This window comes from Pinus tabuliformis, chromosome 3_1 (assembly GCF_031772625.1).
Source record: "Pinus tabuliformis cultivar Carrire ecotype Pingquan chromosome 3_1, CPIR1, whole genome shotgun sequence".
Lineage (NCBI taxonomy): Eukaryota > Viridiplantae > Streptophyta > Pinopsida > Pinales > Pinaceae > Pinus > Pinus tabuliformis.
Window position 1 is genome coordinate 190,889,249 of NC_142301.1, and position 18,665 is coordinate 190,907,913.

Here is an 18,665-nt window from a genome sequence, read left to right on the forward strand (position 1 = left end):
TATTTGCACTATTGGAACAAATGTGTGATTTCCTATCACTGACTCATAAAGATCAAATTTTGTAATTTTTTCCAAATATTTGATGGTTTTTGCATTATTGTTTACAAATTTTCAGCAAACGGTTTTCACCTTCAGCAATTTTGTGGTGCAAGGTGGTTTTTTCCATGGTGTTGTAGTTTCAATTAAGGTACTATGGTTATATTTTAATATAGCATAAATGGATTGGTAATTTAGATATGTCACAGGATATACATATTGTATTGTAATACTATAAAGATGAATACATTGAAAAATACTTTTAGTTTTCTAGGGTCGAATCTCAATGTGAATGTGTGTATGTGCCATTTTTTTTTCTATTTTATTCATCATTTGTTTGCAACAATTAATTATATATGATTAAACCCTACATTTCATGTTAGAGCAGTTTGGCTTGAAGGGGACACTTTTGTGGCTAACTGGTCTTACTTGGGTTTGTGGTAGACCCTGTTACAATGGGAGATCTATGTAACTGATTATTGTGGTAAAAGGAAATGGGAGTAGTTCAAAGATAGAGATTGAGAAATTCAATGGGTTGATTTTTAATCTATGAAAACTCAAAATGGAAGATCTGTTGGTGGACAAAGATTAGTTGTTTTTGTGGATTTAGGTAGTGCACTAGCATGGATGTCGACACAATATTGGACCAAGTTGGATAGAAAGATAAAGTACACGATAAAATTATGCATCTTGAATTTAGTATTAGTGAATGTTTAAGGAGAAGCTAAAACAAAGCCATTATGGAACAAGTTAGGGACTTTATTCCAGTTGAATTCCTTGGTGAACAAATTTTGCAATGGAAAATCCCATATAACCTTAGGATGAAGAATGCAAACTCAGTGATAAAACATATAAATGCCTTCCATATTGTGGTAATTCAACTATTATATATTAATATTAAGATTTCATATGAAGATAAGTGTATCGATTTGTTTTGTTCTTTATTAGAGTCATGGGATTGTTTGGTTGTTTCCATAGGTGCTAATTGATGGGACCAGCCCTGAACACCTACGACTTATAATTAATTGTTGATTGTATTGTTGATTGCTTTGTGGTTGGTTGACTTTATGGCGCAGTACTGTGGTTTGATTGATTTTAGGACAAGTGTCCTGGTCTTGGGGCTCGCTCCTCCTACCTCTTACTGTACCCAAGAAACCCTAGCTCGGCTCATTCCATTGTTGCTCCGGTCTTCTGTTGCGTTGTCGAGGTGAGTGTTTCCGCTTTGTCTCAGGTCACTGCTCCTCAGGGTTTCGCTTACACACTCGGCAATGTCCTCTGTTTTGCACCCTATTCTGAAGTTTCAAGACCCCTGGTCTCAGTCATGGGTTTCTGTTTATTCGGCTCTGGTTATGGTCTTGGGTCCTTGTTGTTCTCTGGTTTCGATTATGCTACTAGTTTTCAGATGTCTGCCTCGTTGTTTGACTGTAAATTTGGTTTTTTTCTACAGGTCATGGTTGTAGGGTGGCTCGACTCTCGGCTCTCATTCGACATTCCACCAGAGGTGAGTTCTCCTTCTTTACTTTGCGTTTCTGCCTCATTTTCTTTTGTCACTAACTATTCTTGCTCCTTGTGAGCAGTGGCCACTCTATGACTGTGACCTTGGTCTGCGGCTTCCTTCCTCATTCGCACGGGCTCGGCTCCTTCGGTAAGTCTCTCCTTAAACCCTTGCCTCTGCTTTCAGTTCTTTGTTTTTGTGGCTCCGTTTACTGGGTTCTAATGACCCTGCTTGTTGGCCACGCAGGTATACGGCTGGGCTCTCCATTCGCTTGTCTCGTGCCTTGACACCTGCACTTGTATCGGGTAAGGTTGCTCCTTGTTTTGCCTCTATCTGTCTATCCGAAGCGTTCTATGTTAGCAGTCTTCTTTGAGTCTGTTGTTGGGAATTTGGCTTCGGCCTCATTGTGTCTTGGCCTCTGTATTTATGCCTCCTGCTATTTAACTTATGAATTGTAATTATATCGGTCCTATGGTGACATTGTGGTTGTATTTTGGCATTGTTACTAGAGGAACTCTGTTTTCATGGCTTGTTTGTATTTGGTGACTATATAGTGGACTGTAACTACTCGATATTGATATATATATACACATTGATATATATATACACAGTGGTTTCTTTTTCCTAATTAAATAGCAAAGGAGAATGATGAGTTCTGTTGGTACCTGTAGCTATTTGCTTACTCCTTTGACAATGATTTACTTGATTCTTCTACAAGATCACTCCGTTATTTTGCTAAACTTGTCTGCTTACTCTTTTTGCTCCTGTGTTAGTTATTCATTCTCTGTCTTTGTTATAAAATGATTAAATGATCTTTGTTAAGTTAGAAAAAAAATACTGAGGCTGCAATATATGGATTCAGATTACAAACTACCAACTTGATACTTACAAATTCCTTCTCTCCTCTCTCAAAGAAAGCTAGATATTTTATAAAAAATACTTTATTTCTGAAATAAACCAAACAGATAGATCGACAGCCATGAAAATCAAATTCTTCATCCTGTTACATCATTAATCCTATTACATCCATTAAAGGATTACGATTCTAGATACAGTGATGAAAATAATGAAAGCAAATTAGTTTTATTTTCTTTAATTACATTGTTCTAATGATGGATATATGCTTTCATTACCTTTCAACAATAATGGAATGGATATATGCATGCATGAAAGTAAAGAGGAATCCTCTGGTTGCCACGCTGTTAACTCGGTACAGCCGAAGACGAGGACGCACCCTCTGCTGTGGAAGAGAAATCCGTCGAGTCGCAAGGCAACATGAAATTTTCTGTGGTAAAGAAATCTGGTTTAGAAAGTAGTTCGACGGCCTCGCTCATGGAAGGTCTCACATCCTTTTCATACTGAACGCAGAGCAGTGCTGTTTTCAAGACTCTCTCCACCTCTTCCGAATCAAAATTTCCATTCAATTTGGGATCCACTACTTCCTCAATCCATCTCCCTTTCCTCATCACTGCGGACACCCACTGCACCAAATGTCCGCAATTTTGGACTGTTGAATTGGATAACGAACTTCGTCCAGTCACTATCTCTAACAAAACAATGCCGAAGCTATAAACATCCACCTTGGCCGTGATGGGCAGATTCATCGCCCACTCCGGTGCTAAGTAACCCCGCGTACCTCTAATTGTGGAGAAGGAGAATGCTCGATCTCTGTCTACCAGCTTTGATAAACCAAAGTCAGAAACTTTTGGACAAAATTTCTTGTCCAGAAGTATGTTTTGGGGCTTGATGTCACAGTGCAGAATCCATTCCAAACATTCTTCGTGGAGGTAGGCTAAACCCTTGCCCGTGCCTACTGCAATCCCAAATCTTTCTTTCCAGCCCAAAACTCTATCATTGCTTTCTGTGAACAGATACTTGTCCAGAGACCCATTTTCAACGTACTCATAAACGAGCAACCTGTGTTTTCTTTCTGCACAGAAGCCAAACATACGAACAAGATTCATGTGATGGACTCTCCCAATCATACTCACTTCTGCCCAGAACTGATCATGGCCTTGGGATAGCCCTTCTAGTTGCTTTACAGCTATCACCTCACCATCGGGAAGCACGCCTTTGTACACCGTCCCAAAACCTCCTTCCCCCAGTTTTATTTTGAAGTTATCAGTCGCCTTCTTCAACTCTGAAAAGCTGAACTTCTTGAATCCCCCGGGAATCATTGAGTAACGTCCTAGACTATCCAAGCCAGGATCTCTAAATGCTCTAAGCATATACCGTAATCCAAATATTGCGCAAACCAGCTCTGCGACACCAAAGGCAATCGCAAATCCTAGCGTATATTTGACAACGCTTCTTGTCTTATGCTTCTTGTATTGGCCCGTCCCAGAGACAATCGGTCTCACAACCGAACAGTTTAATGGCAAAGGTTTAAACAACACACTAGTAGAATTAGAAACAGAAGAATCATCGCTGGAAACTTTGATATACATGTGGTTTTGCTGACCAGGAGATCGATATCCACTGATAAGTAAAGCCTTAGGATAACAAGTTCCGCTGCCTTCCATTTCGTAGGCAAAGCCTTCACATTTGCTGGTATTCATGCACCAACTTTTACAGCTTTCAAACGTGATCCCAGTTTGATAGTTTAGATCATAGCCATAATAATCTGTATGTGGAAGATAAATAAGCTTTGCACTGGACGCACTCAGTGGTTTATTGCGCTCGCAACCTTGGAACCAATCGGTGGAATCATTCCTGTGAAAACCAGGTGGGCAGGTACAGCTGGGCATCGGAGTGTATATGCAGAGACCGTAGATTCCACAGAAGCCATGAACAGAACATTGATTAGGAAAAGCCATCCATATAATATTCCATATACCTGTCTCTTCCACCAAGCTGTATAGTCTGAGGTTTCCATCAAAATCCAAAGTTAATCTTCTCTTGGGGCCTTCGCCGTAATCTGACGCGTTAAAGGTAAATCCGTCGCTTGACTGGAAACTACCGAAGCTGTCCAGCACCGCTTGGCGGCTGCTATTATATGTGTTTCTGCCTTTCTGAAAGTTTGGCAGACTGGGATCAGGCCAGTAGTTGCTCGATATGCCTGATCCCTTGTAACTCAGACGAAGAACATTGTCGCTATCGAAATAGAGACGATAGTGGCCTTGGCTAAACGTGGAAGTCCCCAATCTGGATATTAACTGCACTGAATTATCATTCAGGGTTTGAAATGGAAGAAGAGTATCGGTGGGCTGCTGGAAGCTTTCCCACACAAATGCTTCACCTGAAGAGCTGCGTAACACCAGATTTCCCGTTTCTAGAAGAACAGCATCCTTTACATTCTTGTTACTGGTGTTGGTACTCCACACAACGCTACCATCTGCATCCCTGAGAACGAGGTTTCCATCTTTCTCCAGATAAAGACGAGACTCTCTTCCGTTGACAGGTTGGTCTCTGTTGGCCACCCAGACTACTGTTCGGTTAGCTGTGTAAGTATACCATATGGCAAAAGCATAAGCATTGTGACCTACTCCATAAAATCCAGCAGAAAATCTTCCATTAGGAGAAACCAGGCAAGTAGTGTTCTGTTGAGGAGTGAGCGACGAACCAAGGCTCAGCCGTTGGTTGTTGGAATCGGGAATTCCAGAAACAAGCCGGCTGCAGGTGAAGAGAAACAACAAACGCCAATAGACTCCCTCTGTGGCTTTCATGATGGCCAGGCCAACTTTGTTATGAACCAATTCTGCAGTTAGCTTTCTCTCTTTAGAACTCTGTACACCGATCCCAACCACAGACGCCCACTATAAGCAACGGAAGAAATCATGTGTCGCGTGAGGGCAACTGGTATTCTGGGTGCTGTAGAATTTCCGAACTGGGAACAACTACCGGGAGAAAAAGGTTGGGAAGGGCCGGCTAACAGTATCCCGTTTGATTGAATTAAATCTATATCACTGCGCTGGTCTGGGTGAGCCGGAACTCACCAGAATCCGATATGGACAAGTTGTGCTTAGCCGGTCGGACGAGGGCGCCGATCTTGTTCTTAATCCACCAACCACACCCCCACCAACCCCACCCCTACCAACCCCACTAATCCCACTAACTTCCTAGGGGTGCTAAAATCTTTAATTTAATTTACATACGCTTTCTAATTGTTCAGTTCACGTTAGTCGCCAAGCCTTGGCATTTAATTTTAGTGTTATCCGACTGCGTCAATTCACCATCTTTGCTAAAATCTCTAAATACAAGCAAACAAACTTCGCATTCGTCCGGACGCGTTTTGTGAATTATCACACGCGCTGATTTGTCGTCTTCTATTGGTTCGTCGTGCATGTGATGTGGAATATGACAACTATTACATATCAAATCTCAATGCTGATATGGGGTCTACTATTTTATGAGCTAATCGCATGTGAGTTTTCTTTGGTGTATTATTTACTTGAGGATGATATAAGTTAATTATGTAATTTTATTTGGTATAGAGGTTGTCGTTTCATGTGATAGGTTTATTTGATCGTGTTTTTTATAATATAATAATAAAGGGCAGTTATATTTATATATATATATATATATATATGATAAATTAGTAATAATGTTTTTTTTTTAATAGTTAAGCTTTTTGCATTTCAGCTTTATTTTAAATTGTAATTTCAAATAATTTTTTCCATAATATTATAGAAATAGAATAATTCAACTGTTTTATATTTCATTTTAGTCGTTTTGTTTTCTTATCACTACTCTGCTTATTCTAAAGTCTGAAATCTTGTTTACAACTATGAATTTTTGTGAACCATTTAAGTTATATAGTTATGTTATTTTTTGGATAATTATTAAATATTAACTATTTTAAAATTTATACATTTAATAATATTTATTTAATTTTTAAAATTATCAAATATATATATGATTGTAGAAAATAAAATAACAATCTTGCTAGTTGAGACTCTAAGATACACAAAAAAACAAAAAATGTTTCCAAAGTGTCTGAGACTCCAAGATAAACATAAAATCACTTATAGTTGGTAATTGGACTTGTTTGAAAAACCCTATCTCCATCCTCTCAACTCACATCTTGCAATCTTGCATTGTACAAAAATTAAGCTTAAAGCGAGAAGCTTAAAGGTTAATATCTACTCGATATGACTACACCCACTAGCCATTCATATCATGCTATACAAAAACACTAATATAATTGATTTTTTTTGTTTTATTGGTGAAATAGACATTTTCTATTTGATTTCAAGAGTTCTTATGTAGTTTCTTTACTGTTCATAAGCTTAGGGTAGATCTAGGTTTTTATGAAATGGGTTATTTATTAGTTTAATTAGAAAAAATATTTATTTAGTGGTTAGATATAGAAATCTCAAATATATTTTTACAAATCATATAACGTGTTCAATACATTCATACATGAATCTAATGTTATTAGAAATTAAATAGCAAAGCAATGGAACACATAAAATATTGCAAAATCACAAACACAAAAAAACATAAAAAAATAGAGAGAGATATATGTGGTTCACTCAATTTGGGATACGTCCAAGGAGAAACATATACTCCTTCCTTTTATATTATCCAACAACTTGAAGGGATGCAACCTATAGCAAATTTGTTGTAGCTTCATCTTTTCTCTCACATTGTCTCCTATCTTTTTCTTACACATAATAATACATAATTGTAATACAATTCCCTCATATAAACCGAGGCTTTCCATCTAGGGAGAAAGCCCTAAATTAACATAAATTCTATTGTCTTTTGCCTAGTGAACGATCGAGATTGACTACAAAATTGCAATATTTTACAAGGCAAGTATAATTGGGTTTGGATAACTTAGGTATTTTATATTCATACTTGAATATGGATGCAACTGGGTTTGGGCCTTTTACATGTTAGGCTATGGGTGGGAGAGAATTATCCTTCTTACTTGTCAAAATGATATGAACTTCTTCAAAATGTAGGTTATGTATATTATTATTAGTTGAAAATTTAGAACCCTCCTTTATTCATATTTAAAAGTGCGTTGAAACTTGTTTTGTTATTTATAATGTCCTCTTTCATTCTAACTCATCATGCTAAAAGTTGAGATCGATTGTCCCTCTTCAAAATACTCTATAATTAATGGGTTTGAAAAGATAAGTGACAAAACAAATTTCCTAATGGTTTAACATGGTTTCTAAAAAATTAAAACTACATAGATAATGCTTATGCATCATCCGATAATTACACCAAATCATTGGCTAGTTTGGCACTAAGAATGAACACTATTGAATATGTTTATCTTTTCTAAGTAATACAATAAAAAAATTCATACCTCAGTTCATAACCATTTTAAAATTTTATTCCATGTAAAAGGGTTGTAATGATACTCTCATTTTTGTTGTAACAATACTTCCACTTCTCTAAAATAAGTCTTCTTTCCAAGTGCAAGCGACTACTCCTCGTGAACTAGGACTTCAGCCAACTTTAACCAATGATATACAATGATATGCAATACAAATCAATGCTATATGGAGCAAATACATCATTTTGATAAGTATATATGATTGATATATAACTCTTATATCACCAACCAATGACTCTATGGACCCAACTTACATCATTCAATCAAATTTTCCAATATAACAAGGGTTATGTCAATGATATGAAGAAAAATACTTTTACAACCAATACCACATACATAGCTAGATTTAACAACTTTTGCAACACATGCTAGACACCATGTGTCTCTCCATGACCAATGCACAAAAATTTGAGACAATAATGGTACATGGATTTTACGAAGGTGCACAAGTGTGCTCTCTTATATGCATGATCAATACAATGATATGCAGAAAATACATGCATGCATGTGCAATGATATGTGCTCTTTGCAACAACACCAATAAGAGAAAACTACATGGAACATGCTAGCACATCAGGGAAAATTTTAAGAACCCCCCTAAATTTATAAATATAATAAATGGGCGAATCTCCATGGTATATAGGAAAAATGGAAGGCGATTTTATCAATAATATAATATGTATATATAATTTTTGGGCAAATCTCTCACTAGGCATGGCGAATATTTTACTCAATTATAAAATCTTGTAAGATCTTGGCGAGTCTTTTACTAAATAATAAAACTTTGTAAAGTCCTAGTGAATCTTAGCATAGGCTACATGCTGGTTTAATTCCCCCATTTAAATAGGCTACAATACCATGGGTCAATACCATGTGCCATTTTGGTGAATACCATGGGTCAATACCATGTGCCATTTTTATTTTTATTAATTCTAATATTAGGTTTAATAATGGTTTTTTGCATGGTATTAATAACAGTCTAGTCCATGGTATTTGTCCCATAGTATTTTGGCCATAGGTTTCACCTAAATATAACCCATTTTTTGAGTGTTCGTAAATATAAGGTGACTTATGGAGTAAATTAAAAAATGTTTGATTTGTTTACCATACCTCTCGTTTATTTATATTTTTATTAATTTACCATACCTCTTTTACAAATATGGTATTTGGCCCATAGGATTCACTTAAATAAAACCTCTTTCTTGAGCCTTCATAAATAGAAAAAGAGGGTTATGGACTAAATATAAAAAGAGGTTTTATTTATTTACAATACGTCTAGTGTATTTATATTTTTATTTATTTACCATACCTTTTGAGTAAGTATAAAAAGACGTTTTATTTATTTACCATACCTCCACTTTACTTATATTTTTATTTGTTTACACCCTTACATGTATATAAGGTGACTTATGGAGTAAATATAAAAAATGTTTTATTTATTTACCATACCTCTCATTTATTTATATTTTTATTAATTTACCATACCTCTTTTATAAATATGGTATTTGGCCCATAGGATTCACTTAAATAAAACCTATTCTTGAAAATGGGCGAATGGATTCATTTAAATAAAACCTATTCTTGAAAATGGGCGAATGGAAGGTTGTAATTCCTAATTTCAAGGGCTAAATTTACCTTTTTTACCCTCTCCCTTAAAATAAGGTGGGCTATTTGAGGTGATTTGTAAAAATGTACTATGATACAAAATATTCGCCCACTAAAAATTTAAAACCCCTTAATTTTGCCAAAGGGTGAACATTCGCCCCTAAAATTATCCTTGTAGCACATGGCTACTCTCAACACTACAACCATAAATAAGGATTTCAGCAGCAGCATATATGGAGCTCTTAATAGTATATAAATGTAACCTCAATGAAGGCCTTTTGCAGTATCTAAAATCCTCACAAAAAATTAAGTATAACAACAAAATATCATTGATCAACAACATATAAAATAACAACTGACACCAACATTGAACTCTTTGTAGCAATCACCATACTCTGCATAGACATATACAAAATAATGATCTGATAGTAGAAATACAAATAGCTTGACATAGTAAAAACAACATATATATATATATATATATATATATATATATATATATATATATATATATATATATATATATATATATATATATATATATATCCTCCTCATCAGTAAAAAAATATATCATCTATGAAGCTCAAGATTATAGAAGCATACTCTTATAGCACCAAATCTAGCTCCGGGCAACAAATTAGCAAGTAGAAAAAGCATAACGGGTAGCAAATAACACAATATAACAACAATCTCTGCAACATCATTGTATGTTTCCAAGCAAATAGTGCATCTAAGAAGCAATAACAATGAACTGATCTATGCAACAACAACAACAACATAAGATATTTCAATATAGCAACATCAACAACTCATAAACTCATAATCTCCTTGACCTCATGCTATGAAGGTAAACAACCTCTCTCCTCATACATTGACATCAAAATCCCAAGCAGTAGAAGCATGCCAATCTCTAGAACCAAGACATCATAGGCAACATACATTCTCTCATGATTCTCATCAACATCATACTCTCTCCATGTGTTAACAACATTATACATCATACATCTAGATATATAAAGAACAAATAACAATTTGTACACTCTAGATGTGCCAACTCTGATATTTGATCCTTTGATCTCTATAGCAACCACGCAAACATGATAATACATGAAAATATGTAATCTATTGATGTGACCACTAGCAACATACCAACGTTTCCATGCAAGCATACTAACACATCTAAATATTCATGAGGCGGCAACAACACAACTTTTTTTAACATACTCCTACAACAAAGCAATGTCAAATAGATGCATAATAAGCTCCTCCATAATTCACACAATGCCAACAATTTGTTGGTCCATTGGAAGCAAAGGTTCTCCCCTCAACATGTGCCATTCCTTCACTCTTTTGCATCCTTCTCTTTGAAGAGTTAATGCTCTAAATCTTCATCACAAAACTCTGAGCAGATTCACCATCAGTAGCATAAATTATTGTAGCATATAATTGGAAACACAAGTAATGTTCTTCACTAAGGCAAACTTCTATAATCCAGGAAATGACAACATTCTCCCACAAAGTGGTCACAAGCTCTTGTTTCATATATCAATCATTAAAAATATACAATATAAATTATCTTCAAACAAACACATGTATGCACATCACACTTGTACTAAATGAGCTCCTTGACCATACTCATAAATAAATGGTTGTCATGTCCTAAAAAATATCATAAGAATCAACTTGCAGCTAATCTGAAGCTATTTTAGGGGATGTGAGCATCTTTCATAGATCACTATCAAGGTGCTAGGGGCTAGGAAAACTACATGCTTCGCTAATGAATTAGCAAAAGAGTTGAGTTAGCTAAATACATGTTTAATATGAATGTTTTGGATGGAAAACATATAAGTCAAAATTCTCTAGTATATAGTATTTAAACTTCTATCCATTAGAACCAAATTCAATTAAAATGTTCTATGATATTAATTGAGTCTCTCACACTAATAAGAGACCTAAGGCGGAAAGAAGAAAAATAGTCGATTTACCTAAATATATATTAAATATGAATGTTTTGGATAGAATATATATAATTAAAGATTCTATATACAATATTTAAACTTCTAAATATATGTTTGATACAAGTGTTTTAGATGGAAAGTATATAATTGAAAATTCTTTGATATACACTATTTTAACTTATATCAATTAAAATCAAATTCAATTGAAATGTTTTGTAATATTATTTAAATCCCTCACATTAATAAGAAACCTAACAAAAAAAATTAATAGTACTTCAATCTCTTACAATAATAAAAATCCCAACACTTAAAAAAGAAAAAAGAAAAAGATGAATGTGGACATGGTCCGATGGTTAAGTGGGAGGTTTAGTTCTCACCGGTCTTGTGGTCCACTCCTTTGGAAAAATATGTATGATTGAGAGTAGCTCATACACAATTTTTAATAATCTCACGTATGTAATCCAACAGGTAAATGAGTAAATTTGGTCCCTACATGTCCGTGGTCCATCCAATGCAACATAATTTCTTTCGTTAAAAGAAATTAATAAAACTAGTCTTCGAATAAAATTATACATTTAAATATAAGCCCAAACCCTATTAATAATATATTTTTATTTATCTTCCAAAACCATAGAAAGTCCTCACGCGTACCTCCCCGGAATCGCATAATTTTTCAACCATAATTAAAGCTATAAAAAGCCCTCACCCGTGTCTCCTTATTTGTAATCTAAAGATGCGATAATTTTTATGTCATTTTATGATTCAAATATAATTCCAAAATTATAATTATATCATATGAAATAAATATAAAATATAAAATTAATTAATTTTATTTTAAAAATATTAAAAGAAATTAAATAATAAATAGTTATAAATAATTTAAATCTTTTAAAATCCAAATCATATGCATCATAATTATTTTTATGTAAAAAAATTGTTTTATTTTTAATTTAGTTATGTTCTAAAATAAAATATTAATGGCAATGCTAATAAGGAATTTAAAATAAATGATGAGTTCTAGTTTATTATACTAAATTTCATTATATTAATTTGTTTCGTTGTTTATTTTGTATTTTTAAATGTAAAAAAATTTGCAACTATATAAATTATATATTTTTAGATTCCAAGTATTCCTAAATTAATAATGGGCATCATGATATATCTCACATTGTCAAAATTAAAAAAATCATAAAACTTAACTAAATTATGAGTATATTTTATATTATCATCTTAATGAACTATATATATATATATATATATATATATATATATATATATATATATACACACAGATATAACAACAATAGACAATAAGAAACTCACAAGGTGTAGACTAGTTGTTTTGAGTACGCCTTAGTCTTCATGAAATTTTATAGTCAAACCCTATGAAGAGGAGATGAAGATGAAAAATATTTTTGAAAAAAATAAACTATTTCAAAACACATCCAAACTCCACCCACATTAATTCAGCACATTAAAAAAACTCTTCTAAATACTCCATTTATATAAATTAAATAATACCTAATAAAACAAAAAAATTGTAAAGTGAAATATGCCATTGTTTGAGTACTCCAAATTAAACTTATTAAACCACAGAATTCCAATAAAGAAAGATATATCGCTTAAGCACTCACACTCCCTAAAAGTTTGTTTAATTCAAAGAAAAAGAATAATTCAAGGAATAGGATATATATAGATCCACTAAGGATTCACATGAGCTAGGGAAAGTATGGTATCTAGGCAAGGCTCAAGGTGTTTATAGCCCGAATCTAGAAGCGATCGCGCACAAGGATTCACAGAGTTTCTTGAAATCATCTTCTTGTAATTGCAAAATATCGAACTTGCGTCGCCCTAGTTAGTTATCCAGCCAAGCAGCGTCTAATTTTTTAATGTTGTGCAGGTTTTCTGTATTGGATGATTATCGATCAGTTCTTCCACTTCTTTATTTAATTTTTTCATCATCCATGACCTTATTTACCTAAAGGCACTTAACTATGCTTGAAATATAATTCTGACACTGGTTATTATGGTTAGGATTTGTAAATTTTTTGTTTAAATATGATGACCAGTTTGCTGTGTGTAAACCCTCACACTTTCCTCATGGCTGAAGTCTTAATAATGTTTCCAAAGATCGCCATCTAATGGCTATCGGAGTGAGCCGTATGGAGAAGTTCTTGGTGTTTTCCCTGCAGAATTCGAATTGTAATTATGCTACCTCTGATGCAGGTGATTTGAATGAGCGTAAGTATGCAGATTTTATTTATTTTTATGAATCTGGAAGTATCTTTTTTATCTATGCACTGTAATCATAGTTGGAGTTTTTTTATGGCGGTAATGACAAGGCTTCCAAGGATGCCAAGATTGGAAAGAAAATGGGTGAGCTTCAGCTCGCAGTGCAGTTCATTTGCTCATATCAGGTGAACATGATGCACATGTTTCTACCATGGAAGAGGTGGTCACTCCACTCAAATCAGTTTAGATTAATGGATTGGTCGTATTGAAAATCATAAAGCATTGCATAGAATGTTCGACTACTCTTGTCAGCGGGAAACTTTTTGGGTTTGGATATTGGAAGCGTTCTTGAGGTCACCAACTATTTCCCATTCCTGAGCCAGGGAGCATAGAGGATTGTTGTGATTTTCTCGATTTACAAAACTTGAAGATGTTCAAGTTGCATAGAATATAAATGGGCAGATGGAAATTGTTGGTCGAATGTGTCATTGATCAAGTTGAAATGTAGGAGTTTGGGGCTAATGTTGATGATTTTATTGCCTATTTTTATATTGTGTCATGGTATTTTTGGTCGTTATTAAAGTGACAGTGGTCTGACCAACTATTGTCACAATTCTGAGTGTGAGTTGGAACTGGTCATTCCAGCAATACACAAATTTTGCAGGATATGATGAAGACATGACATTGAAGAAGGAATTAGAGAAGTTGCATCAAAGATTAAAGGATGATGGACAACTAGTTAAAGTTTGTGTGAGTTTGTGGAACAGACTCATGGTGTATTATGTGTCACATATATTTACTAGTAAGCAAGTGTAGGATGTTTTGTATTGGTCTTTATAATGTATGTACCTAGTAACTTGAAAAATTGGATTGTGTAATGTAAGCCTGATGTGGCATGTGTACCCCCATAAAGTTTGTGGTAATCTTTAAACCACTTTGTAATTGCGAGTTTGTGGTCAACAGGAAACCATTGTGCAGTGTTGGTTTGTGGTAAGCCAGAAACCACTTATGAGAGTGAAGTGGACAGGGATTCCTGTGGGCATGGTTTAGGGTCAGCCGACAAAACCCTTGGCATGGTTGAGGGTGAGCCGAGAAAACCCTGGGCCTGGTTAAGTTGGGTTTATGGTGAGCCTTGATGGTTGAATTGAGTGCCTTCATGGTTGAGTTGAGCCTTGGTGGTTGTGTTGAGCCTTAGTGGCTGTGTCTGAGCCTTGTTGGTTGAGAGCCCTTGTTGGCATGGTTGAGGGTAATCTGATAAAACCCAAAGCATGCTTATGGGTAATCCGATAAAACCCATGATGATGATGGCGGGGGGTTTGAAGGTATAGGTACATGTATGCAGTTATAGTGTTTGATAGAACCATGTTTGCAAAGGACATCGTAGTAAATTGTGCTATAACACAACAATTAGCAACCATGCATTTTGTTGGATGGTTTCTCCTTTATATGGACATCAACATATTCTTTTGTTATGTTTGACCACAAATAGATTTTGCAGATTGATATCAAGACAAGTAGTCATTAAGGCAGAGTGTTGGAAAATGTAATTCCTACTTGTCTTAGTTGTGAATTTCTATGTAAAGGAGTCTATTCCTATTCCTTAGGGTTGTTATATGTAGATGTTCCTAGATTGATGTATCGTCGAGATATTGTCTCAACTAGGTGATTGCGTGTCCAACATAGTCTACCTATCTTGAGACAACACTAAATGTATTTATATGTAACCTAATTTGATGTGAATAGACAATATAGTTTGCACTATCGCTTGGTGTTTACCCTTTCTTTGAGTAAATACTACGACGAGTGGTCCTATTAGCCAACCTCTTGTCCTTCATATGTCATGAGTAGTTCCAACATTACCAAAACTAGTTTCTACCCTCTATACCACTTCTTCCTCCAAGGGAAGTTTTCTTTAAGCTCTTTTCAGACTCCCTAATTTAGAAAATATTTCCGAGTGAACTTGTCTACTTCACGATCATTAAAGTATCTAAAGTTTCATGTACCTAGCATAAGTTTAACCCTTTTCCGAATTGGGAAAGACTACTTACGAAAAAGGAATACACTTGTCTACCTCAGCTAGGAGGTTCTCCCTTCTATACTTTTATCTCTTTTTCTGGCTTAGGGGACAACTTTATGAAAAAGGAACTTATAAAAAATAGAAGGGAGGGAACATCTTTTTCCATTAGTCATCTTAATGGCAACGTCAGTTGCATCACCCTTAAACATGGCACCTGTCTGTTTCATTATATCACAGATGGGTTTTAGCTTGCCTAGGAGTTGTACCATCCATATGAGTCTCTTTACTCCTCTGACTAGTTACTCTTCTAGTCATATGGAGCATGCTTCGATGCCTCTTGCTTCATTGCATGATATCACATGGTGCTCATTAGTCATGCTACCAAGTCACTCTTGTGTCATGCCTCTATGTATTCAATGGAAGTCTCATCCTGTGTTAACCATCTGCAGTAGCCTGTTGACCTTTTTGAGTCAGCCATCCCTATGTTAGTTGTACTTCATCGCTTCATGAATTCATCGATTCATCACATCATCCTAGTTTTTTCCATGTTGATTGATGGGAGATACATTAAGGCCCTCCTCAATGTATACATGGGGGATACATGGGGAATACATTTAGTCACCTTCAAAGTTGTCTGATCCACAATCCTGGCTTTGTTTCCTCACTCCCATATTGACCTCTGAGTTTTATCATAATGTATTTCAGTGTTGAGCTTCTCTTTTGACCTCATACATTAGGGGGAATTTGTTATCAACCTATTTTACCCTCTAGGTATGAACCTTAGTACTTGATTCTAAATTACTTTTTCCAGAATCAGGACCCTTTTTCTCCCAATTTGATCCAAAGTCGCTCACACAGCAGCCTATGGGAATGACTATAAACCCAAAGTCGCTCTCAGGCCCACTCTATGGGAGATACCACCAAATTTTGTTCCCCTTTCAGTGCCAGTGACCAAGGATGCCTTCTAAAGTGTCTTAGTCCCTAGGAGATCAGTGTGGAGCGATAAAAAGTTGTCTTTTGAACTCCTAATTACCTTCACATTAATTATCAACCCAGGGACGACTTTTTATTTCAAGAGTGTACTCAGTCTGAGGCAGCTATTTACTCAAGAGTAATGTTTTGTAGTATAGTACTTAAAACCAAAAAGTAAATGAATGCTTGAAAAAGAAATCTAACAATAACATAAACTCAAATGCTCTGAAATCCAACTATTCACTCAGCAAACATCAATTGAGGATACAGTAGCAATAACTCATTCCTCTAGAGATTGATGCAATTGAAATCAAACCGAAACAAGACAATCAATCTGGGAACGAGGAAGAAATAACCAATGTTCTCTACAGTTGATAGTCTTGCTTTAAAGCAATCAAAAGGAAATCGAACTTGAACTAAAGCTTCCATTGAAAGTAAACTAGGAAAACTCTTTAAAAGCAAACTAGCGCAATTAATCAATAGAAATGAACAACAAAGTAAATGGGTGCATGTCTACAACTTAACTACTTCAAAAGGCTAAATCATACCAAGCATTGCATTAGTCAAAGGTTCGGTAGCAATAACCCATCCTTTTCATAACTGATGAGAACAAATCCAAGGTCTGGGAGCTAGGTAGCAGATGCTGGGGCTCACTACAGCCTGAGATCGTCCTTGATGAATGTAAATGAAATGGCATGTAAAGGAAATAACAATGAAATAGAACAACACATCAGCCAAGGGTTTGGTGGCAATAACGTATCCCTTTCATAACTGATGGGAGCAGATCAGAGGTCTGGGAGCCAAATAGCAGAAGCTGACACTCACTACAGCCCGAGTCTGTCCTTAAGAAATGGCAAGTAAATGAAACAACAAATCAACAATCTTGAAATAGACCAACAATTGAAATCAAACAACACGCAGAAATAGAACACCATTAAATAATAATGAATATGAAACAACGATGGAAAGTCAAATACAAATGCATAACAACTTAACACACGACACACCTCAATAGCAATCTGATCTTGGTAATATACTTGTCAGTCTTAGTTATAAATAATACGATTGTCTTTTAGAATGGAACAACAACGTTCATAGATTCAACAATCGCAAGGAAATATAATTTCTAAGATGAATTCAATAATACCAATGGTCAAATGTTACAATACAGACATTCCATAATTGAATAGCAACGGTATCCTGTAAAAACCATTTATGTCAGAACTTAAAGAAACAGCAATGCGTTGCAAAATCAATATGATATTTCTGTCTCAGAAACGAGATTACATGACAGAGCTGTGATGTAAAATAATAGAACATACCATATTACCAAGTAAAACTGATAAGCAAACCATGCATAAAACAAAAGAATATAATATACAGTAGCAGCAGCAGCGTACTCCACTAGAGGCTGGGCCCTTAGCCACCAGCGGATGCTGCTGGGTTACTTCAGAATGAAAAGAATGAACAACAACTCCCAAATCATGTATTAATCATTAAATTATGAAATCATTACAATAGCAAAAGCTTGAGGATTACCACATGCAACAACCCCTTCTTCTTCCTATCCTATCATGAAGCCTTGCTTCTGAATCTCTAATTCAAATCATCAATTCTCCATTCTCTTAGCCATCCCCAAATCATCCCATATATCCCCATCTCTGATCTCTGTTTTCATTTAAATAGAGAGAGATCAGAGAGAAGTTACAATAAGGATAAGTACAACATGATTCCTATTACAAAATTGGTTTGCTTCTAACCATTTGGTCAACAAGAACAAGGCGAATTTGGCTTTGCAGCTGAGATTTGGAGGACGACCGCAACAATAAATCTGAGAAAATCGTGTTCAAAGAACCCTACGTTTCTCTCACTACAAGATGAATTTGGGCAAACCGTTTTGTGTTAAACTTAATTGGGTCCGTTCTGGATAAAACCCATGTTTCGGATTTTCCAGATTCATCTTCATTTGCTCAGAATCTCAACCGCAAAACTGTCACTTCTTATTCGAGCGAATTTCTGGGTTGGCACTTTTAATGATCAAATCTTCAATCTGGAAAT

At 35.2% G+C, this 18,665-nt stretch overlaps 1 protein-coding gene across 1 annotated transcript in view; it reads right to left on the reverse strand.

The window, feature by feature from the left end:
- Positions 1 to 2,733: 2,733 nt before the first annotated feature.
- Positions 2,734 to 18,665, reverse strand: part of LOC149186453 (putative receptor protein kinase ZmPK1) — a 51,245-nt gene continuing 35,313 nt past the window's right edge. The window contains exon 2 of the mRNA XM_089409352.1: positions 2,734 to 5,256. Within this exon, the coding sequence (XP_089265478.1) occupies positions 2,734 to 5,256 (2,523 nt within the window). The remainder of the gene's footprint in view (positions 5,257 to 18,665) is intronic.